This window comes from Coregonus clupeaformis, chromosome 24 (assembly GCF_020615455.1).
Source record: "Coregonus clupeaformis isolate EN_2021a chromosome 24, ASM2061545v1, whole genome shotgun sequence".
In the NCBI taxonomy this organism is placed as follows: domain Eukaryota; kingdom Metazoa; phylum Chordata; class Actinopteri; order Salmoniformes; family Salmonidae; genus Coregonus; species Coregonus clupeaformis.
Window position 1 is genome coordinate 39624964 of NC_059215.1, and position 20897 is coordinate 39645860.

The 20897-nt window shown below is 42.6% G+C and overlaps 1 protein-coding gene across 2 annotated transcripts in view; it reads left to right on the top strand.

The window, feature by feature from the left end:
- Positions 1-558: 558 nt before the first annotated feature.
- Positions 559-20897, top strand: part of LOC121538150 (cAMP-dependent protein kinase type II-alpha regulatory subunit) — a 33896-nt gene continuing 13557 nt past the window's right edge. Inside the window, exon 1 of one of the 2 annotated variants that reach the window (XM_041845944.2) lies at positions 559-1976. In XM_041845944.2, coding sequence (XP_041701878.1) covers positions 1730-1976 — 247 coding nt within the window. In that variant the 5' untranslated portion in view covers positions 559-1729. The remainder of the gene's footprint in view (positions 1977-20897) is intronic. The other variant, XM_041845943.2, reaches the window with a different exon arrangement.

Here is a 20897-nt window from a genome sequence, read left to right on the forward strand (position 1 = left end):
TAGGGTCTGTTTGATTTGGCCCATATAGGCCAAATATGGTCAAAATATATAGGGCCTAAATAGACAGGGCCTACCGGTTGGAGCCCAATAAAACAGACAGGGCCAACTACAGGTAATACAAAATACTGTTATCTTGAAAGAAATACAAATACACTGTGTATTCTTATTGAAATGCATTGACCAAATGTATATCGATTATAATACAATTGTGTTCCCAATCCCTTCCCTTTGATTTGCTTTGCGCTCCACTCAATGGTCGTGTTCGAGAGCATCAAAACCATTATGTATCATGGGTAAATTGTGACCGACTGAGTGATCTACAAATAATATTGAGTAGTTATTTATGATGCACGGTGATTTGTAGATTAGTCAATCTTTACTCGCCTTCAAAGTCGGCTGCAATGTCGAACGCGCCCATTCAGAAAGACGTCACTGGCCACGTCTGTCGCCCCTCCTTTATCATCCCTCCTCTGTGCACGCCCCTTCGGCCTTAAAACGAATGCGATAAAACCTTTCATGTCATGAGTCTTCGAGGGGATTGGTAGATCAACCGTGTCTACGTTCAGTGACCACGCCCCCGAAATAACGCTCGTGTGGTGGAGCAAAAAAGAAGAGCCTCAATTGCAGACAGAAACGGATTTACCGAATATCACGAGTAAAGCTACCAACATACCATACATTTTTATTTTACGTTGTTGAAAAACTGGATAATTTGGATTCAAGGTAACGTCTGGGTTGTCCTTGCCGCTGCTTGTTTACAGATCTTGGGATACGCCGGTTTCGGATTGTCTGAACTCAGCAATCTTACATCAGACGCTAACTAGCCAGTTTGTTGAGTAGTTTAGTTACCGGTAACTAGCTAAAGTAACGTGATCGATTAGATTTTACCGCTGTTACTTATGCGTATAATACTAAGTCAGCCCTCGGGTATTTAATTAGATGTTCTAGTTAGCTTCTTTCTCGGAACAAACAGGTTAGTTTAGTTAGCTAACCTGGCTAGCTAAAGTTAACTGTTACATTCACAAGTCCCACCCTCCAAAGTACCATTAATTATATGCTAAGTTAGCTGGCTAGTTTGCTAGCTGGTGTAGTAAGGTAGCTACGTCGTCTGTTTGCTAATCAGCAAACTAGCTAGTTTAACTCAGATTGGATATAAATAGTTAGCTATCTAGCAAGGTAAGTTATTCAGTGCTGTTGATATTGATAGGATATACCATTAGCTGGCGGGGTTTAGTCGCTACCCTGGCAAAGAGACGGGCGAAAAAGAGGCGAAATAAAGAGATCAGGGAGGCCACCGAGGCCGTTTATTTGTGTTAATGTTAACGGGTCAGCTGTCATAACAGCAACTATCTAGCTAACGTTAACTTGTCCAACTTGACAGCTCAAACATCATAAACTAACGTTAACGTCACTGGTCATATTTCTTTCTTTACACAAGACCGACCTCCCTTCGACAAAGAAGTGTCACTATTTGCTTGGACATTATTGTTAGCTAGCTAGCTAAGAACATTTGCAACCTCTCCAGTGAACTGCTCATCAATGTCATCAAGCTAACCCAGTTTCTGTGAAGCTGTTGCCAGTGTCAGCTATCTCCCGGTAGCAGTAGCTAACTAGCGTGCTACACATGGACAGATATTGAATTCGTAGCTAGGTACATTTCTATTTTTGTACGAAAAACACAGTATACCTGAACATATTTCTAGTTAGATAGCGCCATCTAAACACAGTCATGAGTATCGAGATACCGGTGGGATTGACGGAATTGCTGCAAGGCTACACTGTGGAGGTACTTCGACAGAGGCCACCGGACCTGGTGGAATTCGCCGTGCAATATTTCACGCGCTTGCGGGACACCAGAGGCCAGGATGGGGCCGGTGCTGCTGTCAAGCTCGGGAAAGGAGTGATGTTTGATGGGGAGCCGATGCAAACAGAGTCAAATGGAGACGAAGACGGGTCCGACGAGTCTGATTTCGAGCGTAAGTTACTGCCTGATAAGGCCTTCCACCTAATATGGCCCAGACTGAATACGATCATGCTTAGTTGGTCATTTCAAACAGATGTGATAGAGATGAGTACAGATGGACTAAAAGTCTGCACTCCCGGTAGCACTTCAGGACTGTAGTTGGAGAACCTTAATTAAACTAGTAAGTCTTATGACTGCCAACTGTCTGTGACATCCTATAGGCTACACATGTTATATTAGATGCCACTGCTGATCTTATGTGGTTGGTTAATTGTCATCAATGATGACATAAGTGCATGCACCACACACCCAAGCCATGAAAACCATATTTACAGGAGAAGAAAGAAAAATGCGGCCTGCATAATGTCTGCCAGCCCTGGCCGGACATAAGATGCCAAGTTGAAATTGTATTGTCACATGCACAAGTACAGTGAAATGCTTAACTTGCAAGCTCTACCCAACAGTACAGTAATCAATATCAAAATAGTATAACTAATTCAAAGTAAAAAATATACAGTGCGTATAGTAATCTACACCCCCTTGAACTTTTCATATTTTGTTGCGTTTCAAGTGGGATTGAAATTGTTTTAATTGTAATTTTTGGTGTCACTTCATTTTAAGGGGTCCTTATGAACATATGTAATTACACTGTAACAAGTATTGTAATTAATTGTAATAATGTAATTACAATGTAATAACATTTAACTGGTGGTAATTGCAGTCTAATTATAGGGGTGTAACAAAGAATGCTTGTTACCATGCTTGTTACAAAATGTTAGTGTCCTATAGCCTCCCACTGCACAATATTTCTGCCTGCACAAACCACATGGTAAGTGTTAGCCAATTGAAAACCTACCACTCTGCAATATAGGGCTATGGAGTCTGGAGGCTCTGGAGTCTGATGGCAAAAACGGGTTTAGAAACAATTTTACAATTTAAAAAAATATTTTAAATTGTTGAATCATTTAATGGTGCATTTGACAATAGGTCGATTGCTTTAACCATCAATTAAACATTTCTAGACACAATAATACAAAGTTATGGTTAAAATTGTTAGTAATTTGTGCTTGCCAAATTGTATGCCTATAAAGCTTGGTTGAATAATGTTTTTAGGGCTGACACCAATTAGTCGATTGTTTGGTCGTTAGGCTGTTGGTCGACCAAGATTGTTTTAGTTGAGCAGTAACATACAGTACCAGTCAAAAGTTTGGACACACCAACTCATTCCAGGGCTTTTCTTTATTTTTTAAAACTATTTTCTACATTGTAGAATAATAGTGAAGACATCAAAACTATGAAATAACACATGGAATAATGTATTAACCAAAAAAGTGTTAAACAAATCAAAATACATGTTATATTTGAGATTCTTCAAAGTAGCCACCCTTTGCCTTGATGACAGCTTTGCACACTCTTGGCATTCTCTCAACCAGCTTCATGAGGTATTCACCTGGAATGCATTTCAATTAACAGGTGTGCCTTGTTAAAAGTTAATTTGTGGAATTTCTTTCCTTAATGCGTTTGATCCAATTAGTTGTGTTGTGACACGGTATGGGTGGTATACAGAAGATAGCCCTATTTGGTAAAAGATCAAGTCCATATTATGGCAAGAACAGCTCAAATAAGCAAAGAGAAACGACAGTCCATCATTACTTTAAGACATGAAGGTCAGTCAATCCGGAAAATTTCAAGAACTTCGAAAGTTTCTTCAAGTGCAGTCGCAAAAACCATCAAGCGCAATGATGAAACTGGCTCTCATGAGGACCACCACAGGAATGGAAGACCCAGAGTTACCACTGCTGCAGAGAATAAGTTCATTAGAGTTAACAGCCTGCTGGCTCCCCTACCTCTGCTGAAGCACAGTTCCCGCTCAGCCCAGTCAAAACTGTTCGCTGCTCTGGCACCCCAATGGTGGAACAAGCTCCCTCACGACGCCAGGACAGCGGAGTCACTCACCACCTTCCGGAGACATTTGAAACCCCCACCTAAGGAACACCTGGGATAGGATAAAGTAATCCTTCTAACCCCCCCCTTACCCCACCCCACCCCCCCAAAAAAAATTAAAAATTAAAATTGTAAAGTGGTTATCCCACTGGCTATAAGGTGAATGCACCAATTTGTAAGTCGCTCTGGATAAGAGCGTCTGCTAAATGACGTAAATGTAAATTGCAGCCCAAATAAATGCTTCACAGAGTTCAAGTAACAGACATCTCAACATCAGCTGTTCAGAGGAGACTACGTGAATCAGGCTTTCATGGTCGAATTGCTGCAAAGAAACCACTACTAAAGGACACCAATAAGAAGATGAGACTTGCTTGTGCCAAAAAACATGTGCAATGGACATTAGACCGGTGGAAATCTGTCCTTTGGTCTGATGAGTTCAAATTTCAGATTTTTGGTTCCAACTGTCGTGTCTTTGTGAGAGGCAGAGTAGGTGAATGGATGATCTCCGCATGTGTGGTTCCCAGCATGGAGGAGGAGGTGTGATGGTGTGGGGGTGCTTTGCTGGTGACACTGTCAGTCATTTACTTAGAATTCAAGGCACACTTAACCAGCATGGCTACCACAGCATTCTGCAGCGATACGCCATCCCATCTGGTTTGCGCTTAGTGGTACTATCATTTGTTTTTCAACAGGACAATGACCCAAAACACACCTCCAGGCTGTGTAAGGGCTATTTGACCAAAAGGAGAGTGATGGAGTGCTTCATCAGATGACCACAACACTTCATTAACACTTGACATAAGATCTTCTCTAAGCATTACAGGGATATGGCTCTGAATATATATATATATATATATAGCAACACCTCCCCCATAAGCATTTCTGTCTCTTCTATATATGTTATATCCTTGTATTGCTATTGCTGTATCATCAAATGAATTATCTAAGTGAGTCAGAAATGGCTAATATATGAACGTTATCTGATGTTAGCAAGTTATTGATTTCATGAACCTTATTTCTAAGGCTACAGTGCCTTGCAAAAGTATTCATCCCCCTTGGCGTTTTTCCGATTTGGATTTCATGTAATGGACATATTCAAAATTGGTGAAGTGAAATGAAATAAATAACGGAAAAGTGGTGCGTGCATATGTATTCACCCCCTTTGCTATGAAGCCCCTAAATCAGAAGTCACATAATTAGTTAGATTGCACACAGGTGGACTTTATTTAAGTGTCACATGATCTCAGTATATATACACCTTTTCTGAAAGGCCCCAGAGTCTGCAACACCACTAAGCAAGGGGCACCACCAAGCAAGCAGCACCATGAAGACCAAGGAGCTCTCCAAACCGGTCAGGGACAAAGTTGTGGAGAAGTACAGATCAGGGTTGGGTTATAAAAAAAAATATCTGAAACTTTGAACATCCCACGGAGCACCATTAAATCCATTATTAAAAAATTGAATGAATATGGTACCACAACAAACCTGCCAAAAGAGACCAAAGATAACCCTGAAGGAGCTACAAAGCTCCACAGTGAAGGTTGGAGTATCTTTCCATAGGACCACTTTAAGCTGTACACTCAACAGAACTGGGCTTTACGGTAGAGTGGCCAGAAAAAAGCCATTGCTTAACGAAAAAAATAAGCAAACGTTTGGTGTTCACCAAAAGGCATGTGGGAGACTCCCCAAACATATGGAAGAAGGTACTCTGGTCAGATGAGACTAAAATTGAGGTTTTTGGCCATCAAGGAAAACGCTATGTCTGGCGCAAACCCAACACCTCTCATCACCTCGAGAACACCATCCCCACAGTGAAGCATGGTGGTGGCAGCATCATGCTGTGGGGATGTTTTTCATCGGCAGGGACTGGGAAACTGGTCAGAATTTAAGGAATGATGGATGGTGCTAAATAGAGGGAAATTCTTGAGGGAAACCTGTTTCAGTCTTGCAGGATAATGACCCTAAGCATACTGCTAAATCAACACTCGAGTGGTTTAAGGGGAAACATTTAAATGTCTTGGAATGGCCTAGTCAAAGCTCAGACCTCAATCCAATTGAGAATCTGTGGTATGACTTAAAGATTGCTGTACACCAGTGGAACCCATCCAACTTGAAGGAGCTGGAGCAGTTTTGCCTTGAAGAATGGGCAAAAATCCCAGTGGCTAGATGTGCCAAGCTTATAGAGACATACCCCAAGAGACTTGCAGCTGTAATTGCTGCAAAAAGTGGCTCTACAAAGTGGTGAATAGTTATGCACGCTCAAGTTTTCAGTTTTTTTGTCTTATTTCTTGTTTTTTTTCACAATAACAAATATTTTGCGTCTTCAAAGTGGTAGGCATGTTGTGTAAATCAAATTATACAAACCCCCCCCCAAAATATATTTTAATTCCAGGTTGTAAGGCAACAAAATAGGAAAGATGCCAAGGGGGGTGAATACTTTCGCAAGCCACTGTACATATATTAGTATGGGCTATTTTCAGCCCTTTCCTGGGTAGCTTATCAGAGATGGACGTAATACTGAAAAGAGCAAACAAAGCAAGAAAAAAAAAAAAATACATTCAGCAATCCATAAATCAATTGGTGTGTGCGCTGCAGGGTTGAAGCTACGAACCCATAGGCCTGGCTTTCTCATCCCTTCCAGGCTTCTGGGAGGGAGGGTGGACAATGAGCCTGTCATAGCGGATATAAGCAATGTCCCCACGCACTCTGGCAGCTTTCATGGCTGGGATAAGTTCTTTCCTCTTCTGGTGCACAGCTTCAGAATAGTCCTTGTTGAGAAAGATATCCGTTCTTCTCAAGTTCTTGGCTCTTTCCAGAACAGCTACCTTGTCCTTGAACCTCAGGATCTTGACCACTATCGGCCTGGGCCGAACTGTTCTTTAGGTCCTGGACCTCGCTCCATTATTTTATTAGTCGAATCCACCAGTATTTGGAAAAAGCACTTGAAGCGATTTTCTTGTTGTTGTAACAACTGCTTGTAGAACTCTTTGTTTGTTTAAAAGATCCCTCACGTGTGATAGACACCACTGTCCTCGACAACGGTACTCCCGCCGGCTTTGGTCTTTGTCATGGTAGCTAGCAACGTAGGTTACGCTGTTACTCCTCACATTTCCAGACAGGGCAGGTCACAGGGAAGATTGAAAACAACAAACAGCAGGGATCTAGACCGCCACAAACCCTGGACAATCCGCAGTCCCAGCCACAATGGCTAACCACGTCGCGGGCTGCGTTCAAGCCCTCAACCCCGCTAGCTTGATATGCTGCTAGCTAGCAGCTAGGCTAGCTGCAACGCCAAATAGCTCCTCAGACCTGTCCTTGGTCGGCAGGATCACTGGCCAGAGACTAGCAATCCCAGCAACTGATGCCAACTGTGTCGTGGGATCCAAACTAAAAAGTTAGCTAGCTACTAAGAACTTCCCAATACACTTTCAAAACAACAAATCCGAGCTCTTCCTCGTTGTGGAAGGCTTATATTTAGCCTAGGTATAACTTCACAAGCCCTGAATTCAGTAGATTATTCCTTACTGTTTGAAATGCAGTGTATTTACCTTTTAATTGTGCAACACAACTTATTTAGAGAACGTTGAAAAAAATCTGTATGATTATTTGGTCATATCGGCCAGCCCTAGTTCTTTGCACTCTGGGAGGGGGACACCGTAGAGTTGTCGACCGTGATGGAGAAGTCTTGGAGCGGGCAGGCCTTCCCCGGGAGGAAGAGCAGCTCAGTCTTGTTGAGCTTGAGGTGGTGGGCCGACATTCAAGCTGAGAATTCCTCTCTTAGTGTAGAAACCCTCACTCATGCATAACACATAACTACTCTCAGCCACTGACACGCTTGGACACTTCTTAAAATGTTATTGGCATATTATGGCAGACCATTGGTCCTCATGATAATGGAGGTTCACATCGTCGAACTTGACACATTGAGGGGCATAATCAAGTTTTATATCTTGTTTATTGTGTAATCGACCGTAGCTGAAGTAATATTCAGCTCCATACTTAAAGGGGCAATCTGTGATTGCTACATCCATTTATTGACTAAATTTATGATATACCCATTTTGATTCTTGAAGAATATAAATGCCTCTTGAGCTAAGTTCAGTTGTCCCAAAATATGCTTGTTTGACATGGTTAAAACTGTCATTTTGAATTCATGGATGGTCAGTCCTTGCATCCATAGCTCTGTATGAATTTGAGTGGTTACATTTCTCCAGCCCTTAGGGGTGACCACTTTGTTATTGTTTGAACTGCAGTTTGCCCCTTCAAGCTACTTAAAGGTGCTACACATAGGATTTTTGAGTATTTTTGCTTTGTAATTTCAGAGAATTACCATTATATATCTGGCGCTAACAGTGGAATGATAAGTGTTTCACAGTATTACTTACCCGCAAGTGTTGTGATTGGCTGTGTTATTCACCTATTGATTTCTCCCGCCGGAGTGGCATCTGTTGTCAAAATGGGAAAGCTGTTTTGACTATTTAGTGACAATGTAGAAATTTCTGTCATTTCCTGGTTGCTAAAATTCTACACTTTGCTCAATTTCAGTGTATGTGAGAAAACAAGCACTGAATATTGTAGGGAATCATTGTACCATCTAAATCGCAGTGAAATATATTTTCAATAACTAAAAAAATGTACAGCTGGGGACCAAAAGTAAAAGGCTCAAGCGTGAGTCTCCACCATGTTATGGGGAAATGGGATGTGGGAGAGATTTGTTTTGAATGCAGCCTAGTGCTGTTTCAATTCACCAAGCTTCCACATAGCAGTGAAATTCTGAGAGATTCTAGGTGTAGCACCTTTAAAAGGAATTAATATATAGTCAAAAAATAATAATAATAATAATAATAATAATAACTTGCCTCAATAATATTGTCATCGAAGTAGAAGTGCCATTATGGCTCATTTGAACCAATAGCCCCCTAACTTTTCTGCATATTTCGTTCTTTCCTCACTGACCTTGGAGTAGTGTTTTGTTATTGCGAGGAGCAGTTTACTGCTGCATTTTCAGTCATGTTTTGAAAAGCATCTGAACTTTGCCACTTCCTAATTCCGTGCCCATCTCCTGTGGCGGAAAAATGAGGAAACAGAAGAAAAGCCCATCCTCGCTTTTATTTGCAGTTCACACGGCCGGCGCTCACATGCCAGGTTGTGCACTATGAAGTCACCATGTTGAACACGAGCAGTCACTGTGTTGTCACTTGTTCATGGACCTTATGCGGCTTGGCCTCTCTACACTGAATGATATGGAAACCATCCTCTTTCATCATTCTAATTACACTGAACAAAAATAAACGCAACATGTAAAGTGTTGGTCCCATGTTTCATGAGCTGAAAAAAAAAAATCCCAGAAATGTTCCATATGCACAAAAAGCTTATTTCTCTCAAATTTTGTGCACAAATTTGTTTACATCCCTGTTATTGAGCATTTCTCCTTTGCCAAGATAATCCATCCACCTGACAGGTGTGGCATATCAAGAAGCTGATTAAACAACATGATCATTACACAGGTACACCTTGTGCTGGGGCAATAACAATAAAAGGCCACTTTAAAATGTGCAGTACGTCCAACCGGCCTCACAACTGCAGACCACCTGTAACCACGCCTAGCCCAGGACCTCCAAATCCGGCTTCTTCACCTGCGGGATCGCCTGAGGGGGTGCTGAGGAGTATTTCTGTCTGTAATAAAGCCGTTTGTGGGGAAAAACTCCTGATTGGCTGGGCCTGGCTCCCCAGTGGGTGGGCCTGGCTGCCAAGTGGGTGTGCCTATGCCCTCCCAGGCCCACCAATGGCTGCACCCCTGCCCAGTCATATGAAATCCATAGATTAGGGCCTAATGAATTTATTTCAATTGACTGTTTTCCTTACAGTTGAAGTCAGTTGAATAATAGTAGAGAATTATTTATTTCAGCTTATATTTTGTTCATCACATTTCCAGTGGGTCAGAAGTTTACATGCACTCAATTAGTATTTGGTAGCATTGCCTTTAAATTGTTTAACTTGGGTCAAACGCTTCGGGTAGCCTTCCACAAGCTTCCCACAACAAGTTGGGTGAATTTTGGCCCATTCCTCCTGACAGAGCTGGTGTAACTGAGTCAGGTTTGTAGGCCTCCTTGCTTGCGCACACTTTTTCAGTTCTGACCACACATTTTCTATAGGATTGAGGTCAGGGCTTTGTGATGGCCACTCCAATACCTTGACTTTGTTGTCCTTAAGCCATTTTGCCACAACCTTGGAAGTATGCTTGGGGTCATTGTCCATTTGGAAGACCCATTTGCGACCAAGCTTTAACTTCCTGACTGATGTCTTGATGTTGCTTCAAGATATCCACATAATTTTCTTTCCTCATGATGCTATCTATTTTGTGAAGTGTGCCAGTCCCTCCTGCAGCAAAGCACCCCCACAGCATGATGCTGCCACCCCCGTGCTTCACGGTTGGGATGGTGTTCTTTGGCTTGTATGGCACCCCCTTTTTCCTCCAAACATAACGATGGTCATTTTGGCCAAACAGTTCTACCAGAGGACATTTCTCAAAAAAGTACGATCTTTGTCCCCATGTGCAGTTGCAAACCGTAGTCTGGCTTTTTTATGGTGGTTTTGGAGCAGTGGCTTCTTCCTTGCTGAGCGGCCTTTCAGGTTATGTCGATATAGGACTTGTTTTACTGTGGATATAGATACTTTTGTACTTGTTTCCTCCAGCATCTTCACAAGGTCCTTTGCTGTTGTTCTGGGATTGATTTGCACTTTTCGCACCAAAGTACAGTCATCTCTAGGAGACAGAACGCGTCTCCTTCCTGAGCGGTATGACGGCTGCGTGGTCCCATGGTGTTTATACTTGCGTACTATTGTTTGTACAGATGAACGTGGTACCTTCAGGTGTTTGGAAATTGCTCCCAAGGATGAACCAGACTTGTGGAGGTCTACAATTTATTTATTTTGAGGTATTGGCTGGTTTCTTTTGATTTTTCCCATGATGTCAAGCAAAGAGGTACTGAGTTTGAAGGTAGGCCTTGAAATACATCCACAGGTACACCTCCAATTGACTCAAATGATGTCAATTAGCCTATCAGAAGCTTCTAAAGCCATGACATCGTTTTCTGGAATTTTCCAAGCTGTTTAAAGGCACAGTCAACTTAGTGTATGTAAACTTCTGACCCACTGGATTTATGATACAGTGAAATAATTTGTCTGTAAACAATTGTTGGAAAAATTACTTGTGTCATGCACACAGATGTCCTAACCGACTTTCCAAAACTATAGGTTGTTAACAAGAAATTTGTGGAGTGGTTGAAAAACTAGTTTTTGACTCCAACCTAAGTGTATGTAAACGTCTGACTTCAACTGTATATGAACTGTAACTCAGTAGTGTTTATATTTTTGTTCAGTGTACTGTACATATTGTTATGGAATGCATAATAACCTCTGACATAGCTACCAATGAGACTGCAGAAAGGTTCTCTTGTTGCATGCTTTGATAAATGCCTCCTCACTGATGTAGTTAATAATCTGTGCCTTTGTGCCCCAGATAACCTGACATTAATTTAATACTAACGGTCCACTGTAATATCATTAACGGTGAAAATGAAATCAAGTTGAAAACACACCATCAAGACTGTCCTTCCCTGACTCTTTTCTTGTCCTGGCACTCTCTCACTCACTCACTCACTCACTCACTCACTCACTCACTCACTCACTCACGCAGTAGCCATCAGGATTAACACACACAGATCTTACACTCCCTGCACTGGGTGTGACGGGATAGCTTCTCAATCTGTTTATACAAGGTGGTTTAGGGCAGTGTTTCCCAACTCCTCGAGTACCCCCCAGACAAACTCACCTGATTCAACTTATCAACTAATCATCAAGCCCTGAATGAGTTGAATCAGGTGAGTTTGTCCAGGGCTACAACAAAAATGTGTGCTGTTGGGGGGGTACTCGAGGACTGGAGTTGGGGAAACACTGATTTTAGGGAGAGTGGGTTTAACGGGACAGAGACATAGAGGCTGTCAGGGTGGGGTCACTGGAAAGGTACTGGAACCGAGGGGGCTATCGCCTTGCTCTCTCTAACAAATGTATATTTTTATACATCCCCAGTACCAATATATGTATGGTATTTTTGTAGAGTAGGCATATAATATACAGTGAGGGAAAAAAGTATTTGATCCCCTGCTGATTTTGTACGTTTGCCCACTGACAAAGACATGATCAGTCTATAGTTTTAATGGTAGGTTTATTTGAACAGTGAGAGTTAGAATAACAACAAAAACATCCAGAAAAACGCATGTAAAAAATGTTATAAATTGATTTGCATTTTAATGAGGGAAATAAGTATTTGACCCCTCTGCCAAACATGACTTAGTACTTGGTGGCAAAACCCTTCTTGGCAATCACAGAGGTCAGACATTTCTTGTAGTTGGCCACCAGGTTTGCACACATCTCAGGAGGGATTTTGTCCCACTCCTCTTTGCAGATCTTCTCCAAGTCATTAAGGTTTCGAGCCTGACGTTTGGCAATTCGAACCTTCATCTCCCTCCACATATTTTCTATGGGATTAAGGTCTGGAGACTGGCTAGGCCACTCCAGGACCTTAATGTGCTTCTTCTTGAGCCACTCCTTTGTTGCCTTGGCCGTGTGTTTTGGGTCATTGTCATGCTGGAATACCCATCCACGACTCATTTTCAATGCCCTGGCTGAGGGAAGGAGGTTCTAACCCAATATTTGACAGTACATGGCCCTGTCCATTGTCCCTTTGATGCGGTGAAGTTGTCCTGTCCCCTTAGCAGAAAAACACCCCCAAAGCATAATGTTTCCACCTCCATGTTTGACGGTTGGGATGGTGTTCTTGAGGTCATAGGCAGCATTCCTCCTCCTCCAAACACAGCGAGTTGAGTTGATGCCAAAGAGCTCCATTTTGGTCTCATCTGACCACAACACTTTCACCCAGTTCTCCTCTGAGTCATTCAGATGTTCATTGGCAAACTTCAGATGGGCCTGTATATGTGCTTTCTTGAGCAGGGGGACCTTGCGGGCGCTGCAGGATTTCAGTCCTTCACGGCGTATTGTGTTACCAATTGTTTTCTTGGTGACTATGGTCCTAGCTGCCTTGAGATCATTGACAAGATCCTCCCGTGTAGTTCTGTGCTGATTCCTCACCGTTCTCATGATCATTGCAACTCCACGAGGAAAGATCTTGCATGGAGCCCCAGGCCGAGGGAGATTGACAGTTCTTTTGTGTTTCTTCCATTTGCGAATAATCGCACCAACTGTTGTCACCTTCTCACCAAGCTGCTTGGTGATGGTCTTGTAGCCCATTCCAGCCTTGTGTAGGTCTACAATCTTGTCCCTGACATCCTTGGAGAGCTATTTGGTCTTGGCCATGGTGGAGAGTTTGGAATCTGATTGATTGATTGCTTCTGTGGACAGGTGTCTTTTATACAGGTAACAAACTGAGATTAGGAGCACTCCCTTTAAGAGTGTGCTCCTAATCTTAGCCCATTACCTGTATAAAAGACAACTGGGAGCCAGAAATCTTTCTGATTGAGAGGGGGTCAAATACTTATTTCCCTCATTAAAATGCAAATCAATGTATAACATTTTTGACATGCGTTTTTCTGAATTTGTTTGTTGTTATTCTGTCTCTCACTGTTCAAATAAACCTACCATTAAAATCATAGGCTGATCATTTCTTTGTCAGTGGGCAAACGTACAAAATCAGCAGGGGATCAAATACTTTTTTCCCTCACTGTAGGCTACAATCAGTGTTGGCGAAGCTTTTGAAAATATAGTTAACCAAGCTACCAATTACTTAACACTGGAAGAAGTTAAGCTACACTAAAGCTACCCTAAAGAAAAATATAGTTAACTTAACTCAAATTACTTTGAAAAAGCAGTTCACTACATCCAAACAACTTCATGTTACATTGTCATATCTAAATCAGAAATTTCATAGACTACAAATTGCAAGAACAGATCACTCTGCACTCGGATGTTAACAGTGTGTAATTTAGCCTATTAAACACAAACAGTTTCAAGGGGAAATTAGACGGGTCTTATAGTGGAAAAAGAAAGACAATTCTTGCCTACTTCCCCATATTTTATGTTTTGCAAAAAAAGTATTGCAGTGCCAGTAGTTAGCTACACCACTACATGGCAAAAAAGTAATTAACTACTGAAAACACTACCAAGATTTGAATTTAGTTCAACCACCACCAAGCTACTGCAAAATTTAGTTAATTCCCAAACACTGGCTACAATACATGAAAATAGACATGGAAGATGTCTGACTAACATTTTCCAGGTTTTTCTTTGAAACGACCTTGTCCTGTCAAAGCAGAGGGAATACTGTCCAGGCCGCAACCTCGGCCCTGTCCTCACTCTAAACCAATTAGTGAGAATAAAGTGGACAGGCAGCGACCTTGCCTAATCAGACAGTAGATAAGCGCAGGGGTTCAGTAGTAGTTCACTAAGGGTGTTTTCACATAGTCCTCTTTAAAATTACCGTTCTGAGGCCTTGCTTCAGGGGCTCTTTTGAGGGGTCTGAGTGCCTTTGGAGTGTTCACACTGTGCAAAAAAATTAAGCGAACCGCACTGAGTTCACAAACATTGTCTGAACGGGACCAAGTGTGAAAACACCCTCCTCAGCCATCCACAAGTGGCTTTGATACCAGTGTTTTTGCATAGCTTCAATCATTTATCTGAAAGGGCACCAGCACCACACTGATTATCTATTTCCAGGAGCAAGTCTAGTCTACCCAACTCTGTCCTGGCCAATATGTTCTTATTTGGTTGCTAGGCATTCCGCTCAATGCCATACCCACCTAGGGCACTATTTTAACAAACCTAACGCAATGTTAAATCTAAGCGCTGGCGGTATTCTGGTGTCAGAATAATCTTTCAATTTTCACAATCAGAATTAGCGGCGGTGGCACGAAACGGCTGGGTTCTGATGAATGAACAAGTTAAAGGTGTGTCGAGGCTTGACTCCTCACTGGCCAATCAGAATGTGCTCCATGGCAAAAATATTGGTTGCTTCAACTTGTTTTAAATATGCTATGTCTAAATACAGTTATAGAAACTATAATTGCTCCCGTGGGCATATTATTAGGCCTAAAACAATGTAGACTATGGAGTGTTTTACGCACATCCAAACTTTTCACATGAGCTTGAAAAAGATCCAATATAAAGAGAAAGGGGGAATGTCCAGTCTCTGTTACTGCTCCCAAATATACACTAAGTATACAAAACATTAGGAACACCATCTTAATATTGAGTTGCACCCCCTTTTGCCCTCAGAACAGCCTCAATTCTTCGGGTCATGGACTCTACAAGGTGTCAAAAGTATTCCACAGGGAAATAAATAAATATGACTTTGGATGACAACATAATGATGTTTGTTTCCTAAATAAGTGAATCCGCTTCATGTTTTGTTTCTTTGCCATGATACTAACGCTATCACGATACTGGTATCGTCCCTAATAGCCTACCATCGGCGTTAATATGGCCAGTAGCGACTTTGCCACGTGAAAGATAAACAAACAGGCAAATATAACTGACAAGCGAATTCAGTACCACGGACAGTTATCGGAATAACCACGATTTGACAGTTACGTCCAACAGAAGAAAGTAGAAGATACAATAAGCAGCCTTTTTAAATAACTTGATGTTCCTAAACAGGCTTCCTATAGTCACTGACACCTTTCATGCAATGGGCATCGCACATAATGAGTCCAAACTTTTCACAGAAGCTGGACAAAAATAATGTCCAATATAAATAAAAAATGTGGAATGTCTGACTTTTTCTGCTTGTGATATTTTAATAAAACATTGGTGATGTACATAAGGCTACTGTGTGCTCCTCCGCTGGCTAAATCTATTCCATAACCAACTGCGTTAACGCTAAGACCTGCTTTTGGTCTGTCTTAAATATCCCTAGTTGCGCTCAGTGAAATTGGAATATTGGCGCATATTTTTAAGGACACACCTAAAGTATTTCCAACCCTCTCACCTCAGCGCAACAAGCTGATGTTAGGCCAGGTTCGGCATTGTACCCGTCTAAGGGCTGGAAAATGCCAGCGTGCCAGTTTTTACAAATGAACGTGCATTTGACACTTGTGCCACCTTACCAAAAATAGAGCCCCTAGTATTCCTTTGATACACCAGTGGGCAACAACCTTGTCTGAGTCAAGATCACTTTCTGAATCAAAATGCAACCCGAGATCTACCGCTCAGATTTTATGTAAGTCTAAGCAACCACCTATTAAAAACAGTTATGTAGCAATGTGGTTTGTGTAGTAGGCTATAGGCCCAATACATTATCACTGCATATTGGCTACGCTTGAATTGCCCTGCCAATGTTGTTCTTCTCAGACCATTTTGAAATTATATTTCAAAATTGTAGATATGATCACACTGGTAATAGATTATTTGTTGTATTACTTGAGGCACAGCTAAGTGAGCATAATTATTTGTTATTTTTACTGGACTGATGGCCTGTATCTGATGGTCAGTCTTAATAGTGGGAGGGAGCAGCGGTGAGGCTGCCTCTCACCCGACTCACCGTTCCTCCGCTCTCTCTCCCTCCGCTGAGAAAAGGGGACACAGACTTCCAGCTGATGGCGAAACTCATGTCGCAATGCATTATTTCTGCGCCAATTCATGTTGTTAATCCGATTTCCAGATAAAGTGAAATATTGCTCCATATAAAAGAGACAAGCCGCTAATAATAACAATGCAAGCTTATCGAAACCCTGTAGTACACACGTTGTAGCATGTGTGGAAGTAGGGAGAACACACACTTTATGGCTTAGAAAAGTGCTGAACAAAGTGTTGACAGTACTGAAATAACAACGTAAACATGAATTTACTCATAAAACAGCAGTGCTTTGCTGTATTCGTTGAGTCTCATGTCATGGTTTTAAAAAAAATTGAAATCTCACAGTATCAACTATGCTGTGCGCTCAAGGCTTCTTTTTACAGTCTATGGCTCGAGGAAACTGCAGACACGGTGATCTGAGCTATCTGATTGGCCAGCGGTAGGCCTGTAGGTGCACTTGATTTGCTCTCTGGGCCTGCCGGGTAGGCGGAGTTCTATCTTCAGGCACATTAAATGGTTCAAAATGGGAACACTGCCTTCCCGGCGCTAGGGCTGCTGAATCAAGTATACCCTCCGTCAACAGCACGAAACAAATAAAAAAAATGGGAACGCAAGTCTTTATCGTTTGGTTTTTTACAGAAATGTTTGGTGATCGACTAGGAATGACTTGGAGATCGACCAGTTGATCGTGATCGACCGGTTGGTGACCACTGGTTTACACGCTTTCAATTGTGAAGTTTAAACATAAGTAGAAAGCTTTGTTACTGTAAATGGGCACATGTGAGTAAGTGCTGTTTATGTTACCACCAACAGGACTAGGTTTGAACATGGCAGTTGTTAGACCCTCGAATGTGTCACCGCTGTTTCTCGGACCACACAACAAGCTTCCACTTGACTTAGGCTATAGTCTACCAATGTTGGCCAAAGTCTTAGCTAGTGCATCCGCCATAAAATTGGCACCCAGACCGCTCCGACATGAAGGGGTTAACAACGCAAGCACTAAACAGGACAGGGCCACTTCCTTTTAAGGACTTTAGTCTGGAGAATGAGATGGGGGGGGGGGGATGTGGAGTGCGGAAGAGCGAGTGTTGGGCATAGTAAAGGAGGCAAATTGACAGGGGAGAGGGAAAGCCGGAAAAGACATGGGGAGATAAAAAATAGAATTAATTTCCATTAGTACCACAGTTGAAGAAGAGCTGAAAATTCGGAGTAATCTCTTGTACCCCAGCATGTAGTGGAAATCCAAACTGCCTGTGTGTGGAATGTATGTGTAATGTTCTCTGTCACACTGTAAACTTGTGATGGGTGTGGGAAAAGGAGACACTTGAGTACATGTTTTCCCAGCATTTGGCCTGCCCTAGCAATTTCACTGACGTACCATACCATAAATGTTTTTCCTCTTACTTAAATTTTTTCTTATTACCGCTGACTTTGCTGATAGCTACGTTATTGAGGAAAAATGTACTTACAGTGATATGTGGTTGTCCCACCTAGCTAGCTATCTTAAGATGAATGCACTAACTGTAAGTCACTCTTAGTCTGCTAAATGACTAAAATGTAATCAATTATTTTCAGCACTCCTTGCTTAGCATGGCTCGTTGTGGTGTGTGTGTCCAGGGCCTCTACAATTTGGTACCAAAACAACAATTTATCACCGGCTTTTATGTACAAACTCGGCATCCACAGATGACTCTCACATGACGAGAGGTTTCTAAAGCGGCAGGAAATGCACCGTCTCACTCGCCGTGATCACTTATCTACGCCTCCTCGCCACACCACCATCTTGATGTTCAGGGAAAATGGTGGATTAGACTGTGTGTGTGTGACCGGATTTACTCAGCCTAGTGACTAGTCTATACAGTGCTGTCAAAGTGCTGAGCGGTGCTCTTTGGGGAAGGGCCACATTGACTGGTGACGTCTGTAAATGTAAATGCAGCACATTATTGATTGCATGGAGGACTATAGGGGTGAATGAAGAGAACTGCAACGTTCCTTGGCCCATCATCAGGACTGTTTGGAACATGTTTGCATTAAACAGAGATGTGTGTGCGTGTTATGTGAGAAGAAGAACAGCAGTGCTGAAATTGGACAGGACTTGCTGGAAAACGGTGGCAATTGTTACCAAGTAGACTATCCTGGCTAAATAAATACAAATGACAGGCCTATAATCATACAGAGGAAACACACACAGTTGTGCCCTCTTGAGAGAGTCAGTGACTGTATGCATGTGTAAAACGTGTATAAAAGAGGAACATAGTGAAGTGTGAGTTAAGACTAACCTTGGCTTGGTCCTCACTGATCACTGGTTAAGAGGTTGTGTCAAAACAATCAGTTTAGCAGATGTCCAGCATCAGCACAGAGGAGCATTAGCAACAAGCTTGCAGACAGAACAATTACTGCGTCTGAAACGGCGCCCTATTCACTATGGCTGATTTGGAAACGGGAAACCATTTCAGACGCAACCAATGGCCCGCCTTCCAGCTCGTCTATTGCTGCTGTGCTGCCGCGTATCTCAGAGGATATCTTTAATCCATAGGCTATAAGCTACGTAAGGGATAATCAACGAGGGGCTATGTGTTCTCTGGAAAATAGTGCATGATGTGGAAGGTGTGTTCCATGACGTGTTAGCAAAGTGGAACTGACCTTCCACAGAGCAGGCATTATTTTCCAGAGAACGCATAGAGCCCTGGAGTTGATTCTCTTTTATACCATGGCTATAAATTAACATATTTGCTGCTAGAAATGTGACAACATCCACCGAAGTAACTAGAAAGTTAGCTACAGTAGTTGCCTTGGTAACCAAACAGACTTGCTAATGTAGCTAACCAAGCCATCATCCTAGTTTGCTATTATGAAAATCGAATTCAACAATGCCAATAGTTGACTGTAAGTCGCTTTGGATAAAAGCGTCTGCTAAATGGCATATTATATTATTATAATAGTGTTTTCAATTTGACTTTTGCTTTCAAAGCAGCTAAACAATTTAACATGTAAGAATGAACTTCATAGCCATTGAATTATACTGTGCGTTATAGGGAAATAATGCACGCTTTAGAAGGAGAAACAAGTATTCAACAATGCCATGGAATAAATCTTATTAATGTGGTGGTTCCTGTAGTCATTATACACTTCTCCAGGCATTGTGAGATCTGATAATCTGAGCAGTGTGACAGCCTTGACTACAATAAAGATTATTTGAATGGTGAGTCAGTCGTATACAGCTGTGGCAGTATCTGAGAGAGCGAAAGAGAGGGCTCCCAGCCAGTGCCCTCTGTTGTCCTTACTGCTTTCATGGCTGGCTCCGCCCCGGTGGCAAGGTCGGCCATGTTCGTTTGGAGACACGGATGCCCTGTTCCCGCGGCACTCTAAGCACAACAGTATGCCAACTGAGTGTGTTCTGACTTAACAACCAATCCCCTCCTAGTCTCTTGCCCTACAGCCACACAACAACACTTCCCTTCTTAATGTCCTTGTGTGTTCCTGCTCTGCCCAATAGGGCCCATTGACACTGGTTGCTACCTCACAGCCCTGTCTTTTATAAACAGTCGCTCTGTCTGCGCATATAAGATAATACTCTATCATGTTCATGTGGTGCCAAGAGAAACACTCTTCCAGGCGTTGTGAGATCCTATCATCTGCACAGCGGGGCTGTCAAAGACTGGCAAGAACGCAACCAGTGAGCCCAACCAACCACTGACTCTACCCATGTTTGATGACCATGTCACCCCCCCGTTAGTAGTGTTCCACTCCACATCAACCACAAAGCCACGCCCTCTGAGTCTGTGGTCGCCGAGGAGACACGTGAGGCGCACCGCTCCCTCCCCGGGCTGCTCTTCATGTGACCCAGTGCTTATCAGACAGGCCTTGACTATAACACTGGGTAGGGGGGAGGGAGGGGAGAGAGTACGTGAGAGATAAACAGGGAGGGGAGGAAGAAATGGAGTAAGAGGGAGAGCGAGAGACTGACAGACAATGAGTGGGAGTGGGGATTGAGAGGAGAGAAAGACGGTGAGGGCAACATTAAGGAGGGAGGGGTGAGGGGAGCCTGCTTAACGAACAGCAGGACAGTCAGTTCACAGCCGGTCTGGTCAATATTCACACAGTCCATTATCACCTTTTTGTTTATGCTCTGTACTGAACAGTGAGATGCAACAAACCACTCACACCAATGTTTATTTGTTTGGAAGTGCTCTCTGACTGCTCCCCTCCGCTCTCTCACGTGGGCAGGCTGAGGAGAGCAGTGCTACTTTGATCATCCTCAGCTCTAGCTGCAATTAGCAGGGCCAGCAGACAGTGATAACGTGTAATAGAAATAAATTTAGACGTCAGCCAGCGCAACATATTGTCATGACTTGCCTAATATGAATTGCTCTTTTTCCCTTCATCATTGGGGCAGGGGAG